This window comes from Mustela lutreola, chromosome 1, assembly GCF_030435805.1.
Source record: "Mustela lutreola isolate mMusLut2 chromosome 1, mMusLut2.pri, whole genome shotgun sequence".
Lineage (NCBI taxonomy): Eukaryota > Metazoa > Chordata > Mammalia > Carnivora > Mustelidae > Mustela > Mustela lutreola.
In genome coordinates, this window is record NC_081290.1 from 10,439,180 (window position 1) to 10,456,542 (window position 17,363).

At 39.8% G+C, this 17,363-nt stretch overlaps 1 protein-coding gene across 5 annotated transcripts in view; it reads right to left on the minus strand.

Annotated features, from left to right (window-relative positions):
• The window catches only part of SLC4A4 (solute carrier family 4 member 4), a 386,600-nt gene that overhangs the window by 49,993 nt on the left and 319,244 nt on the right, over positions 1 to 17,363 (minus strand). For all 5 annotated transcript variants that reach the window (XM_059159558.1, XM_059159548.1, XM_059159567.1 and 2 more), the window contains exons 19-20: positions 6,185 to 6,363; positions 4,953 to 5,025 (exon numbers count right to left, since the gene is read on the minus strand). In XM_059159558.1, coding sequence (XP_059015541.1) covers positions 4,953 to 5,025; positions 6,185 to 6,363 — 252 coding nt within the window. The remainder of the gene's footprint in view (positions 1 to 4,952; positions 5,026 to 6,184; positions 6,364 to 17,363) is intronic.

The window sequence follows — 17,363 nt, forward strand, 5'->3', positions numbered from 1 at the left end:
ATAACGTTTTAAAAAAAAATTCTTTGGTGAAAAGGATTATAAGTAAATATTATATGTTTCTCATAAACATTAGAAATGAAAAAGTTAAATGCTTGATCCTAGAACCAGACAGAAAAATTAAATTAAGTCAATGGAGATTTAGCATACTCAAGATTATGTCACCAAATTTTTCAAATTGTGGTGAATGTAGTTCCACTTTTTTACTTAGCCCTCCCTTTGATTTTTGATAGTGTTAGAATATTGCTATAAAAAAAATGTGAAAGGGTAAATTTAATAAGAAAGGTAGATGGTAGTTGTCCACAGTGCAGAATTCAGGACAGGAGGGAGGCCACCCAGAGGAGTAATAGTCATCGTGTGCGTGTGCGCATGTGTCTGACGCTCAGAACGAGTACTGATGAAGGGCATGGAAGTACAGGAAGTTAGACCTGGGTTCCAATTCTGGCTCTACCCATTGTGGAACCGAGAGAACTGTCAACTGCTATCCTCAGTATTCTCATCTATAGAGTGGTTATGATAAAGATTATAGAAGATCTAGTTCAGGGACTGGCTCATAATAGATGCTCAAGGAAGGATAAATGTGGTACTGATGTCATTATTAGCATCAGGACCTTCACTGGCAAGTCGAGAAGCTGGCAGCTGCCCAACACAGCTCCCTCTGGTCCCTCTGCGGTGAGGGTGGGATTGCGGGAGTACAGGACACAAAGATGGCTGCAAAGGTCGGACTCAAAACCTCAGTTTTCTATAAGCTCTACAATATTGTCCTTCCAACAATAACGACTGTCCTCAGGAACATGTTATCAAAAACACATCCTAATGCCCTCAAGCCCTAAAAATCTGGGACCATAAGGAAGCTGCCAACTTGCAATCTGGTCCTTAGTCTTATGATGACAAAACCACGGAGCAACTTATGATGAAGAGGTTGTGAAAATGCCACATTTCTCTCTATGTAAGAGACCTGGAAATTGGATCAAAGAAACTGGGGAAGATCATCTCTGGGGAAATGAAAGGAAAGGAGCTCTTTGAGGCCAATACTGTTTTATTTTAAAAGGCAATAAACCATGATGGTTATGAGATCAGGCTTTTGGAGTTAGAACTGCCTGAGTTCAAACTTTGGCTCTGCCATTTAAGAACTTTGGGACTTGGCCAGTTATTTATTTATTTATTTTTAAATCTGTAGGATAGATGCAATTATACATACGTTTTTCATAGGTTTTACTGGAGAACTAAATAAAAACAATCTGTGCAGAGCTCTTGGTCCAACGCCAAGCTCCCAGTGAACGGGAGCCATTACTACCACCCTCCTCCTCCTCTCTACCCTCTCTCCTCGTTTCCCTGATACCGAGCAGGGGGTGTGGCACACTGGAGAAGCTCAGTGAACGCCTGCCAGGTACAAATTAAACACTAGCCTCCGCATTTTAGAACCCTAAACAAATCCGAAAGATCAATTTCGGCTACACCTCATGTTAAAGATGACCTGCTTCAAGCGAAGACCACAGAAGGGGCAGTGAACTTTACTGGATCTTTATTTCTTTAAGCTTGCCAGAAGCATTGGAAAAGGAAGCCCTAGGAACGGTCTTTCATCTTTTTGCTGCTCTGTGGTGGGCCCCAGCGTCCCCATCCAGAACACGAGCTCAACAGGCAGTACTTCTGCTGCAGAGACACGGATTGAAACTGTAACCAGCCTGGGAAGCCAGTTTTTCCTACTTCCCCACAGCTCTGTGCTGGATCCGGGGTGGGATTTGAGGCATGTGTGAGTGCAGCTGGTTGAGGTCACGGGGTATCCTCATGAACTTAAAGCTAATACATTATGACTCCTTACATTTTTTCCATGTAAAAAGAGAGACTCTGGCAAAGAGATCAAAACAGAGGTCACAGACTTCCTGTTCAAAGTAAGCCTGCATAAGGAGGCGCAGAGAACAGCCGCCCACCCTGCTTAGGGCAGGGAGGAAATTCCTCGCATCCTCTGAGGCAAGGAAACAGTGGGATGCAGGGAGCTGGGAAGGGGAGGTGTTGAGCCATGTCCTTTTAAAAAGTGAAAGGCACATATTTCTCTTGATTCCATGCATTTGATCTGCCTTTCAAAGGCAGACTCTTAAGTAAAACCATTCTCTAAAGTTGTCACCTGTCCCTTTAAAACACACAGTCAAATGGTGGAGGAAAAAGGTTCCCTCCTCCCAAGTCACCCCTGGTACCTCTTTCTGTGTGAATTCTGAGGTTAATTGGTAATCCTGACTCCACTTAGTCGTTACTTAAGTTTTAGTTAAGCTGTACCCTCAACATCTGCCTCTTCCTGTATTGACTTCTTACATGAGCCACCAAGAATTCTCTGGTGAATGCTTATAAGCTACCCAATTTCAATGGCAAGAAGGACACATGATCTAAAATTAGCTAATGTGATGCCTAAAGTAAAGAACAGTTCTACTCGCCAAAGTCTGGAATCGCAACTGTCAGTGCTGGAATACTTGATTGTTGTTTTAAAATCTATGTTTCCCACAATATATTAGAAACCATAGTAACAAAATAATTTCATTTCCCACATTTTGAGTATAAGCCTTGCCCAATAAAAATGTTTGCTGGACTACCTTTTTCACTGATTCTTACAATGATTCTTTGCATTTCCCAAAGTTGAAATGGCCATAATTATGAACATTAGCAGCTGAATAAGGGTGAGCTTAAGGAAGGTCACAAGGAAAACCAAACTCACGCTCATTGATCACTTACATCTCTCTTTCTCCTTTCTCTGTATTCTAATCTGTTCCTGCAGATACGAAAGTGCTTTGCACATCAGGGCAACAAGAATCATTGTACAATAAAGAACACAAGGGCTTTCAGCTTTAATTCTTCTGCAGCCACATTTGGGTGCAGGGTTAGAAAACAGTTAGGAAGAGGTGCTGCAGAAAATGTGAGTCTTCCATCTTTTCCTAAAAATAGCAGTGTATACAGTATCTGTTCTCTGTGTCCCTTTGGGATCATACGTGATTACTCAGCTGACAGATTCTCTTAACATAAAAGCCAATTTGCTGTAACAACAAAAAAAGGGGGCTCTTAAACAACTGAATTTTTTGAGTTAGGATTTTATACTGTATTCATGAAAAGACATAATATAAAAACAAAAGAAAAAATCGGTGGGGGTTGATATGCTAATAAGCTTATTTGAATTGATGGAAATATTTCTATTCATCCCCTACTAGGAGCTAATCTCTAAGAGACCCCATAAAAAAACTCTGCAGTTGTATCATGTGAGCCCACCTTTGGGGAACCCAGGAGCAAATTCATTCCTATAGATCCTCCGACAACGTGAGGTCACAATTGCCTACAATGACCTTTCTAAAAATGGATCTGTCCATCTGTCCAGATGAGGTTCTATGGTCTATGTGGCTAGACATTGCCACCAGTTGCTGTACTGGTGTCTGTGGGGCAACAAAGGAACATAAAGCCTTCAGGTTGTGGACTTGATGCTGTGAAACTCACAACTTCAAACCTGCCCCACAACTTGCTTTCTACTGGCAAAAGGAATCACAGATTTTTTTTTTGTCCCTGCAAAACCTTAAGACCTGTACTCTCCTGAGGTTCTTTGTACATGATCAGAGATAACTTCTTCAAGGTTATTTTAAATTTTATTTTCCCACGTGTGCATGAAATATATATTCCTTCATGATTCCAGGCAGAAATTAGTTAAGCCAGTTAACTGACATTGTGGAAACCAGGAACAAGAGATGAATATTTAAATCTTTTAGCTGTTTACCAAGTATTTTCTGCATAACATATGTGTTTATCTAAATTCCCTAAGGGCAAAACCAGTCTTAGCTATAGGCTACGAAATTATAGTTCTACTTTCCTCAAGTTCATCTGAATGGCAACCCACTCATAAATGTGCCAACTTGAGAGAAACAGAGGTCTTTTGCCTTTCCCTCTCTATACTTCTGTATGGTTTGAATTCTTTACAAGAGTGTACTGCTCCATCACTTGTGTAGTTAAATAAGTATCTTAAAAATCTGAAAAATGAGAACTATTTAAAAATAAATAAAAATTCTCAGAGGCAAACTTGAAAGGATATTAAGTGGTTGTTAATAGCTTCTAGGTCTATAGGTAATTTTCAGGTTTTGTACTGTGGTGCAAAGCATCAAATACAAACTATCAATAATTGGCCAGTATTGTTTATGTAATAGAAGAGAAGAATAAAATGCCTGTGTCACAAAGAAATGGAAGCTTCATGACAGCTAAACCTGCACTTTTAACCCTATCTCATCCTTGTACTAGGTTTTCCCATACAGTTCGTATTCATCAATTTTGTCAGATAGTCACCCCAATGATCAAACATATATATTTGACTCCTAATTTTCTAAATCATCTGGCATGTCATTTTTCTCTTCTTCCAAAGTTCATTTCTAAAGTTTTCTCATCAAAGACCAGTTAATTTTACTCAACTTTCCCTCTGTGGAGATTAGGCCTTCTGATTCAAAGAAAAGAGAAACATAGTCAGCAATAATTAAGACTAGGAGAAAAGTTACAAAATGATCATTCATGTTATCCAGGAGTCTAGTGTGAGCCTGCGTATGGGGGGAAGGGAAGCAGGGTTTAGGGACAGGTAGTTGGAAAGCAGTGAGAAGAAAGGATGTAAGGACAGTAAGAGATGCAGTGAGGAGGGGCGAGCAGTCAGAGTAAGCGATGGAATTATCATTTGTATAGGTCAAAAGCTTCAATACTGCTAATTTAATATGGCTCAACCAAGTAACTACAACAACAATAATAATAACTCATAGTAGAAGGAGTGAAGGAGTGAGGAGATCAAAATAAAAGTTTTGAAAATACTTGTTCTACCTGACCCCTGTCTGCTTCAGTGTGTTCCAGAACTGAGGAGAATGTTGCAGATAAGGAATTCTACTCTCCACATACCCAGTTATCTGTTGCATACTGAGAAGGAGGAAGAGACAAGTACTTCACATATTTACCTTCAAGATGGGAGCCATAAAGACTGACAGACCAGTCAGAATAAACACGAGGGTTCCAGTGACTCTTTGTTCCCTGAAACCAAATCAAATGATTACCAAGTTATCTCTCGTTTTCAGAAATAGGCTCCTTGTATTTTCACCTTCAAAAAAGACTGTACATTGGCCAAATTAATGTTTGACTAAAACAGCAAAGGTCTTGATATTTTATATAAGTGACTACCTCGAGGAGAGCATAGAAGCTCAACATAACTATAAAATTCTCTTAAAACTATTGTATAACGTGATTTGAATTCCTCAAGAGAAAAGTGATTGTGCTAAATCCTTTGCTCCTTTTAGAATTAAAAAAAAAAAAAAAAGTCACTTGCCCTTGGTCCATCAATTCCTGGCCTCTTTGAAGCCCTTATTTTTTAAATGACTTGTACTGTTGTGTAATTACACCTTCTTTCACAGGAGACAGATATTACATTGTCCTGCATTCTAATTAACAAACAGCTCAGGGAAATTTCATGAGTGCAATAAATCCCATCAGTCTAATTTCCAAATCTAAACAACAAGAGTACTTTTTTACAAATAGGATTCCCATCCAACACCCCCTCCCCCAGCCCCCAAGAAAGAATCACCCACTGTTGTGGCGTGGGAAACAATGGCTCTGTCCTGCAAGCTATTCACCCAAGCACTTAGAAGCTGGGCTTGCTGCAAAAAGTATTCAACACTGTATGAAGGTCTTATGCAAGCCCTTCCTGGCTGCCCAAATTTAACAGCTAGAGGTCAAGGTTTCTCTGTGCTTATGGGGACAGAAGAATAACTGGAAAATAGGAATTCCTTTCCCTTTATAGAATCTTCAAAATCATAAGCAGACTCAAGAGTTTTGGGGAGTCTCAACAGAGCTGAAGGTTAAATGGTTTGGCCTTTACGATGCTTGGGATCAAGTAAGTACCACAGCACTGCAGTGAGCTCCACGGTGAAGAAAATGAATGACTATTTGTGCTTTTACGTTGCATCATTTAGCCTTCATTAATTGAAGGAAATTTATGTAACATAAGAAGTGAACTAGAAAATTATTGAAGACTCTCTTTCTAATGAAAATGTAGTCCTTTCTGGAACAGTAACTAAAGGAATAAGTTAATCACTACCAGCCTTTTCTCCTCCCATTCTGCCCATTTCCTATGAACGACAATATAGATGCAGCATGATGTGTTCCATAGAGCCGTTTTCCTCTGACTTAAACATACCTCACACCTAGAAACTTTGGTTGTTCTCCAGGGGCAGAAGTCTCTGTCTCCATCTTCAAACTGTCAATGTGAGCGATGGAGATGACGGTCGCAGCCACATACCATGGAAGAGCCATGAAAGAGCACACCACCATGAGGATGGCCACCCAGAAGAGATCCAGGTGGTATCCAGCTCCTTTCTGCAGAAAGAGGTAACAAAATCATATGAAAAAAAAAAAAATCCCATCTTTCTATCTTGTCCTATTTCCAGATGGGAATTAAGATGACCAAAAAAAACCCCGACTCACTTGGCTTGCTAAGAATATCTACTTCAAGGTAAGTTTTTCAAGGAAAGGGACTTTATCTTCCTCCTATTATTCCCCTGAGCAATGAAACACAGAGCTGCCACATGACACCTCCTCTAGCTTGACTGAAGTTCACAGCTTACTTACCATTTGCTTATTGCTAGTTATCCTCTCTCTATCCAATTCTGTAATCAAAAAATGGAGATAAAGATCTACCTTGAGGAGCTATTGCAATCATTCAGTGCAGTAACAGAGGCAAAGCATTGTATAGGAACTTAAAAGGTAGTGGTTGTTGCATAGTAGGAGCTCAAAAAAATGGTGACGGTAGCAATGGTGGTGCTGGTGGTTGTTAACAATAAGCGCAATAAACAAATTAGAAGCAGGCAGCAATCCTTCTCTGTGTGACTGTTTAGCAGTAAGCTGTTGATCTAGAGAGTAGTCAGCATATGCAGCCCAGAGATCTGAAAGCAACCCTGAGAAGGTATGCCTAAGACGATTTCTCACCTTTCATAGCATATGAAAATAATTGTTTAATAACCTATTAAACATGATCATTAAGGTAATTAATACACCCTTAATCAGAATGGGCTGATTTCAAACACTTTCCACTGGTCATAATAACATTTATTGACTGGAGGAGCAGCCTATGTAACAAAAGGTCTTGCTCTTTTACTCACTAAATAAATATTGTTAAATGTGTCCACAATGTTATTCTGTGGTTATATTTCTCTGCTCTATTTATGAAGAAATCAAATGCTTATACCCTATGGAGCCTGAAAAAACAGAGCAGTCCATTTTCACAGCATGGAAGCAGAAGGACCAAGAGCCAGAGTATGACCAATCTGAGGGAATGGAGACTCTGGCTTTAAAAAAATGAGAATATAATTTACACTAGAAACCCGGTGACTGTTATCGTTCAGGTCCAATTACAGTTAGTTAGAACACTGCCCTCCTCTCACTGAAAGGCCAAGATTTCACCCCTGGCTCCCCAACATGGGTCTCATCATGTTCTCAGAGAACAAGGGCAAGGGCAGCTGACACAAGAAAGAAGAGCGCACGTTGACTTAGTCCAGGTTTGACCATGAACAAAGGTTGATCTGTATTCAAAAAGCAGTTCATTTCCATACAAGTGGTCTGAAACCACAGGGTCTGAATTGGGAGTGGGACAAGGTAGGGGGAAGGAAGGCAAAGGGTGGGAATGAGCTGAAATAAACTTGTTCAACAATGACTAATGAGGTGAGTATCATGATATATCTGGCTCTCAGTCATTCCATTCCAACTAGAATAAATACTTGAATAAATACTACTACCAACTTATTAACAGGCACAGTTAAGGATGTTAAAGTCATATCTGTGACTAAAACACAAAAATTCCCATATTTGAGACGTTTCCATTCTACTGAGACAATAAACAACACAAGTAAATAAACTGTAAACTATACGGTATCTTAAATAGTACCAAATACTAAGCAGAGCCATGAAAATTTGGGTTTGTAGGCGGAGTATGATGTGAAGCCACTGGAGTGTTTTAAAGGGAGGAGTGACATGACCTATTTATTTATGGACTAAACACTACGGCTATTGTGTTGGGAACAGCCTGAAGAAAGTCAAGGACAGCGAGACCAGTAAGGAGGTTGCTACCATAATTCATGTAAGAAATTGTGATGGCTAGAGCCAGAGTAGTAGCAGTCAAGATGGCAAGAAGTATTTGGATTCTGACTATACTTTAAGATGGAATCCACAAGATTTGTTCAGTCCTGCCTGTGGATGTGTCTTATGACCTCACTCTAGACCATTCATGATCTGGCTTCTGTTCACATCCGCAGCCCCATCTTTCATCTTTCCCCTGCCCCAATCCTATACCATGGCCACCTTCAATCATATGCAATTCCTTCAGCATGTCTTATATGCTAATGCCTTTGTGTCTTTGCCCACCTAGCACCCTTTCCCCGGAATAACCTCTACTCTTCCTTCTTACCGTGAATCAGTCCTACCCATCCTTAAGACTTAAATCAGCCTTTATCTTTTCTAGTAGCTTTGCTGCCTCAGTCCAGGTGAGATGGGTAAGCCCAGTTAGGTTAGATTTCCTCTTCAATGTTCCCCTGTAACTCTAAGCTTTCCTTTACCACAGCAGTCATCACACTATTTTGAAATTATGTGTGCATTTATCTGTCCTTGACATAAGCTAAAAGAAACAGGAAGACCTGGACTATGTCTCTTTTTCTCTCTATCCTGAATACCTAACTAGAGCTTGTGGAGCATAGTCAATTCTCAATTAATATTTGCCAAAAAAAAAAAAAAATGAATCACAAATAGCATGTATACATTCTTCTGAATGGCAACTATAAACACTTAATCAGCCATACAAAAAATTAAAACTTGATTTGTTCATCAGTAGAAATATGAACAACCTGGTTGGGGGTGGGGGAAGAAGATGAACAATAGTTGGAAATGTTACTTAGTTTTAAGCCCTATTTAGACTAAACCACTCAAGACTATAGTAGAGGTACCAACATGGAGATCAGTGGACAGGATTGCCAAATCTTGGCACAAAGAAAACTGTAATAACCTAAGGATATACACACTGTCTATATCAATGGGTCAAAAGAATAGCTGCTGTAGAAAGTATCATGTAGGCTACCATGTGCCAAATCCATGCTTTCTTGCTCTATTTCAACAAAAACAAGTTTGAACAAGATATCCTGGAGACTAACAAAAAGGGGCCATATAATACCAAAGAGAGTGCAATGAGGACTTTAGAAAGTAGAATACAAAGCAAACTATGCAAAACCACCAAAATAAATAAAAGCTCTGGGAGAAAATAATTGTAGATACATAATTACTGTGTGCACTGACATCATTCTCTTCAAAAAGTCTTCCTTTCCCTCAACCATGTTGAGATTTCTTGATACACTTAAGAGGAAGGGGAAATCATCAGCATGAATTGAAGGCCCAGCTAGGCGCCTCTGTGTGGTTGGTTCCCTCTTCATCCTCAATTCTCCCTCTCTCATTGCTGCCACACTGTTCTATGAGGCATTCATTCTTGTCAGGTTATTTCCTCTTGAAAAGCCTGTACATACATAGTGATTCCTGTGCCCAAAAGGAATATTCTTCCCATCCAGCCTCATCTAGATAATTCCTACTAATGCTTGAATCTCAGTGTAAGTGCCATCACCTCAGGGAACTCCTTATAGTTTCTGAAGTAGACTAAACCCTCTCTTATAGCTTCTTAAAACATCACCACTTCTCCTTCACAGCACTAGCCACATTTGCAATGTCACATTTTGCATGATTCTTTGAACGACACCTCTCATCCTCATGGCCCAGAAGCTCTATGATGACAGGGACCATGGTGCTTTTGTTCACTGAGAGCCCAGAACCTGGCACAGTGCTGGGTGAACACTCTAGATAACATTTGTTGGATACACGGATTCATTTGTAAAATGGCAAATTGAACAAAATTGAACAAATCGAACAAATTCTAGATCCTAGAAGTACAATTACAGATAATACACAGTCTTTGTCCTCAAGTGGCTTACAATGTAGTGCTAGAGCTAGACAAATCAAGAGACATTTGCAATACCACAGTATTCTATACTTGGGGCGAGCTTGGGATGTCATGCAGAAAAGTTATGAAGCCCAAAGTCAAAGATGGTATTCCTAGGAGGTGGTATTTAAGCTGAGTCCTAAAATGTGAGCCATAACTGAAGGCAGGACATGAGGAAGCAGGAGGGAATAAAAAAGGCAAATAAGCCGCCATTTTGAGAAAATAAAAGAGTTGGTGCCCAGAAGGAGATGGCAGAGGTAGGAAATAAGGCTAAAGAAGTTCAGATCTTTAATGTTTTGCTAAAGACTTTGGAATTTTTATCCTAAGAGCAAAGGGAAACCATCAAAGGCTTTTAAGTAGGTAAGTGATATGATCAGATTTCTATTTAGAAGGACAGCTCTTTTGGTTTGTAGAGGACATACTGGAAGTGGTCAAGACTGGAGACAGAGAGGATGGACATGACAGGATTGCCCCAGTCCAGGCCAGAGCTGACCCAGTTCTAACTAAAGTAATAGTATGGAGGAAGGACATGGACAGATGGGAGAGATTTTAAGGAGACTGAGTCCAAAGAAGGAAAGGCCATGAATTCATTTTGCCAAATTTCAATGCTTGAGGCTTATAATGTCTATCTAGTACAGCATCCTCCAGTAAACACTGGAGACATATTTGTTGACCAGAATGGTAAAAGCAATGCTAAAAAATTCATAGTGCTCCAATGATTGCCATAAAAACCCGGAACCCAAATGGTTATGTCAGAAAAGTTGTTCCTGCAAAACAAACTTATGCGTATGAAAACAAGCCAACTCTAAAATGTGTCTTTAGCTAAGGGTATCTGAATAACTAGATTTGAATGGAATAAAAACAGTATTCAAATATAGGAACTTTTACTGGAAATAGTACTGTAAGAAATACAGAAAACCACATTTTTCAAAAATAGCATGTGAGTTGTTCCTTACCCTTCCTCCCCATTGACACTGCCTTTTGCAGATTTTCTTAATGTCCTACTTGGATTATTCAGGGGCCTTCTAACCACTCCCTTTCACCCACCCCCCACTCTGGCACTTCTTCCTTCCACCCTGAATGCTGCTAGAGAGAGTGATTAAATGCGGCATTGGTGCCATCCATCCAGGCTGGAATGTTGAGGGAGCAGGGAAGACCAGGAGGAGATGAACAAGTCAAACAGGACAGAACCAGTGATGACAAGCACCTGTCTGGCTGCCCATGCTGAGATGCTCCCCACCCAATGCTATGACAGGGGCCCTCAAAGATCCCTGAAGCTTCATCATTCATCAAACAAGACTTGCACATTCTGCAGCATTCATCAAACTGGTCCCCTGTTTCTAAGTCTTGACATTTAAGTCTGTTCTCTCTCTTCAAGGTCCAGCTTAAATTCCCCTACTTCCTTGACATCACTAAGCAACCCCTGACCCTCAATGCCGTCCTCACCATAGAAGTCTCTGCTTCACTCCTGTCCCTGACAGCCCACTCTCCTTGCAGAGTAATCTTTTTAAAATCTCAATTATTATATGGAACTCCCTTTCCCTCAAAACCCTCCAGCAGCTTCCTGCTTCCACCTAATATAAAACACAGTAAAGTCATCTAAAAGGTTCCATATCAGTGTTTTTCCTGGAACTATTTTGCACCCCCCCCCCCACCAAGGGAACACTTGTCAATGTCTAGAAACATTTTTGTTTATCACAACTTAGGGGAAAGGGTGAAAGTGACCTCAAGGGGGTAGAGACCAGAGATGTTGCTAAATAGCCTATAATACACAGGACAGCCACAACCAACAAAGAAATGCAGCTGAGAACCTCTGTTCTACATGATCTGGCCCCACTCCCTTTGACCTCATCATGCATCACTAATTTCCCTGTGTTCCAGTCACACTGGTCTGTTATTTGTTCTTCCATATGCCAACATACCTCCCACCTAAGGCCTTTGCATTTGCTCATACCTTTGCTTAGCACACCGTTACTTAATAAACACCCAATGAACACGCTATACTATGTTAGGCCTTGTGTTAGATAAAATAATAAGACAGAACATGTGCCCCTAAGGGGTTGGTAGGTTATTAGTTGAAGCCAGATGTAGAAGCAAATAATTTATTATATGTGCAAGATACAAGGCACAAAGAAAGCCAAGTCAATCCCAACCTTGGTGGTAGAGTTAAGTGGTCAATAAGGAAAATCCACTAAACTCCTTCAGGGCTGAGACCATAACTTAGAAAAACAATTTTTGTCTTCAATATCTAATACAAGTGTTCCATATATAGCAAGGACTCAAAAAAATGTCCAAAGGTTATGTATGTCCTTTAAAGTTTAATAAAGTCCTATCTTCATGAATATAAATGCAAAGGATAGTCTACTTTCTGAATCTAGATATTTTTTTTAAGTAGGACAGGAAGTAAAATGTTACTTCCTTTTGATACTGTATATGCTTCACTAGTATAGAACAAAAGTCAGTTGGAATAAATCCACAGAAATCAAAATCTATGGGAGAAAAAGACTCGTCTAGCAGTCTAAAGTTTACATCGGGTAAATAGATGACAGCAAAGGTCAGGAGAAGTGCACACACACATGCAGAGATACAGAATAAACACCCATGCTAGGAGCCCCCAAAGGTCCAGACAATAAGCTGGTTTATGGGGACACCAAGAACCATGACGTAGTTCCTCCCCACAAGGAGCTCACAATCAGATGAGAGGACTCAGATTTGTACACAAATTATAAAGCACTCTAAACAGAGATTCAAAGAGGTTTGAAAGAGACACCCAAAGTACAGAGGATAAACTGTTTAACAATGTCTAGAGTAAACCCACAAAAACTTCCCACTGTGATGACATCTAAACAGGGATCTGAATAATATGAGCTCTCACTGTGAGAACTGGCGATGGGGTGGCAAACTTTTCAGCTATCATCCATCTCACACAGGACAACAGCTCTGAGAACCATGTGCCCAAGATAACCAAATTGTTCACTATGTACTTACTGAGCCTACTACATGGAAATCGTCGTGATGGGTCACAAAACAGAGCTGGAGAAAGGACTAAAACATATCCTTTCCTTGAAAATGTCTGGCCCAGAAAAGGAGATAAAGTCATTATACAATCTAACCTCTATGCAAGACATCATATGACCAGTGCTACAGAGTAATGCATCGTAGCAAGAGCGAAAATAAAAACACAGAAATCACATCAGGGGTGAAGGCTCCACTGACAAGTTTATATCTGGAGATTCTTAAAAGATGGGAAGGATTTTGGTAAGTGGTAACCATCGAGGGTGGACAGGAGAGTTGGAATAACTGGCAGGAGATGCTGCCAGAGTTGAGGAGAAACCAATAACCTCTTTGATCTGAGCATGGGATAGTATGTGGAGGGCATTGTGCTGAATTTAGGTTAAAAACATATCACAAAGAGATTTAATTCCCAGGCTAATCAAATGAACTTTCTTCAAGGGGCAAATGTTTAGAGGGCTGGGGGTGAAGGTTTAGAAATATAAGACTGACATATAAGAACAACACTTAAATTGCTGCTTTTGAAATGAAGCAAGGGAACCTGATTATTAACTCATGACTAAACAGTTAGGATGGTCTAGACATGAAATAAAAGGACTGGATTTAAGATTATGATAACAGGAATAGAAAGGAAAAATAAAACAGGGTAAATTTTGGAGTGACCCAAGAAAGTGACCTCAAGTGAAGCGTTTTACTACAGAGGGGATCAGAAAATTTACTGATACACCAACTTATCTCTATGTCTAGATACTTACCCTAGCCTACTTCTCCCTCCCACATACTTAAAATCATTTTCCTGGTGAGAAGTATCCCTTGCTTTGCAGTGTAAAGCTTGGGCTTTTTTTTTTTTCTACCTCTGCAGTGACTCAGGCAATAACCTTGGAGAAGTCATGACCTTGCTGAACTCCGTTTGCTTTTGAGTGCTCTGCAGGGAGAAGGAGGGATGTAACTAACCAAAATGATGGCCAAGAAAAGCCAAATGGCTTGGCGCTCCTACATCAAGACGGAGCTATTCAGCAGAGTGGAAAGGTGGATCCTATCCCAGCAGGGCAGTCAGCCAGCCAGGGCCACGTGACACAGAGCCAAAGCAAATACCACCTCAAAACATGCTGCTTTTAATATTACAAAGCTTCCTTCTCTCTCGCTGTTTCAGGTTTCTCTTTTAAATCAATTTCATAGCAATCAGGGCCCTTTAAATTTAGACAGGATCTCTGATGTTCACAGTCCACAGCCATCTTTCCCAACAAAATGTGAATAAGACAATATCCAGAGTGAAAAGTCTTTCATCCACTGGTATTGTGAGATTTGTGTCAAAACACTGGCACTTCATCTGTAACTACTGTCATTCGAAGAAATGATCTCAAAGAAGCAATTTCTGAAAGTGATGAAAACTTATTTTTTTTATATACTCAATTCCCATTTTAAGAGGCAAACCTTAATATGTCTTGATTTCCCAGTGTTTTCTATAAGGAATAGGAGAATTTTTAAAAATTCCTATTTTATCAGCAATGCCTGGCTGGTTCAGTCAGTGGAATATGCAACACTTGATCCAGGGGTTCTGAGCTAGAGCCCCGACACTGGATGTAGAGATTATTTAAAAATAAAATCTTTTTAAAAATTCTATATCTTACCAATTCTGCATGTGTTAAACTTGAAATTCTGAATTTTATTAATAAGAACCTAACAAGCAAAAGTAAATAGGTATTCACCTCAAAGACACATAACAAATCTGGTCAACTATATAACAAAATTAAAAATGTGCTTCCTAACTCTTTTCAGAATAAAATACATTAGTAATCATCCATTTCCAGCCTTTAAAACTAAATCAATGCTGAAACCCCTCCCAGTATAGAGCATCTAAAAATGCTGAACAAAATACAGAAAATATCTTTTAGAAATCATGGCTTATCTACCAGAAAGTAAAAGAAGCAACAGGAGACAAAAAACAATGGCAACAAGAAAGAGTGAATCTATAGGGTCAGTAAGCCCTGGGGCTTAGGCCCACCCTGAGAGACCTTAGCACCTGGATTTAGAATGACCATCTGAACTCTAGGGACAGCAGACCAACTCTAGGGATACGGGGTTAAGAGTATAAAGGAAAGACATCCCTTGAAATGGAATCAGGATACTCTAAACACAGCATATTCAGCTGGCTAACTAGGAAATAAGACACCCTACAAAGTCAGTGGGGGGTACATGCCTCTCTAGGCCTTATCTATAGATATAATGCCATAAGAAAAAAAGAATCTCGAAAGGTATTTCTAACTATAAACGTACCATTAAATTTGAAGCTGGAATTCACATTATTTCTATGGTCTAGAAAACCTGACGTCAAAAGTGTAATGTAAAATGATCCTGACCTTCTATGAATGTCTTGCCACCGTACCCTCAAAAATAAAAAGATATAGATATGAAATGACAAACTATGCTTCATCGAACTTCTGAATTCAATGACTAATTTAAAGAAAATACAGAAGACAAAGAGCACGCTAAATGACACCACAGGGAAACAAGCTAGACTATGCAAATTCTATATTGCAAATGTGGTAGTTTTTTTGTTTTTTTGTTTTGTTTTGTTTTGTTCTGTCTTGTTTAGAGAGAAAGTGTGTGTGAGGTGGAGGTGTGGCAGTGGGAGAGGGAGAAAGAGAATCCTCAAGCAGACTCCCAGCTCTGCACAGAACCAGACACAGGGCTGGATCCTAGGACCCAGAGATCATGACCTGAGCCAAAATCAAGAGTTGGATATTTAACCGACTAAGCCAATCCAGCTGTCCCCAAATTTGACAGATTTTCCAAAAAACGACTGGAAAGACATCTCCTATTCTGCATATTTTTCTACAAGTATAAAATTGCCACTACTCCATCAAACAATGGAGCCCTTCCCTACCCCATCCAATGGAGCGAGGTCCTGGAACTATTTTGACCAATCAACAACAACAAAATAAAGAATAAAGTTTTGCCAGTTGCAGGTGTAACCATGAAGCGGCCTTGCATGTTTCACTCTTAACTCTGAGTAGTCAGTTTCCATGTGCCAAGTACAAACAGGTCAAGATTGCCATGCTACAAGAAGCGCAACCCACACTGAAAGGCTGAAGGAGGAGATGCCACGTGGTGAAAGAGAAGTCAGACAAACAGACACACCAAGCAACATCAAGGTACGAGGTATGCGAGACATGGGTGTGAGTAAAGAAGCCATCCTGGACAATTAGCCCAGTGAACCCTTCAGGTGACACTGGCTGCAACCACAGGAGAGATGTCGGCAAGAAGTAGCCCCCTGAACCCTGTCGACCCAAAGAAACATGAGATGGTAATAAATTGTTGTTTCACTAAGTTTTCAGGTGGCCTGTTATATCGCTAAAGATAAACTGAAAAACAACCTGGTTGCCTTCAACAAATAAATTACTAGGGAAACCAAACAGAATGACTGGGGGCTGAGGGGTGGGGAGGAGAAAACCTACAGACTGAAAGTTTATAAAAGATTTAAGATAATAATATTTGAAATATAACTGGATCCTGATTTTACCAAATAAGCTATACTTTAAAGTTTATTATATTTATGACACATTAGTAAATTTAAATATTGACTGGAGAGTTGATGATATTAAAGAATTTTATTAATACCTTGTAGACTGATAGTGGTGCTGTGGTCATGCTTTTAAAAACAGATCTTAGGGCACCCGGGTGTCTCCGTTTGTTGAGCAGATGATGCTTGAATTCAGCTTAGGTCATGATCACAGGGTCCTGAGATCCAGTCCCTTTTGGCCTCTTCACTCAGCTCACCTGGGAGTCTGTCTGAGGATTCTCTCTCTCCCTCTCTCCAACCCCTCCCCCCAAACTCTCTTGCATGGATTCTCTCTCTAAAATAAAAAAATTTTTAAAACCCAGATCTTATATTTAGAAGGACAAACTCAAAAGTTTACGAATAATATGAAATACTGTCTACACTTACTTCAGAGTTATAAGAAGCAGATAATATGCTGGGGATATAAAGGACACAAGACTAGACAGAAGTCAATAATTGTTAGAGTTGGGGAGTTGGATGATAAGTATCTGGAGCTATGCCATCTGTCTACTTTTATATATGTTTAAAATTTTCCATAATAAAATATTTTTACAGGGATAAATAAAAGTAAAGTGTTCCTGGGCTGCTTGGACTCTCTTATACATCCCAGAAGCAAATAAAATCTTCTCTGGAATGCTTTGAAGCACTGGCATAAGAAAATTAGCACATAACTTTTTCTCTTAAAAAAAAAGACATGAGGAAGACAGACACCAGAAATAAGAGTCAGCCAAGAAAACAAAGTTCAAAATCAAACCAGCAAAGACAGCAAATGTT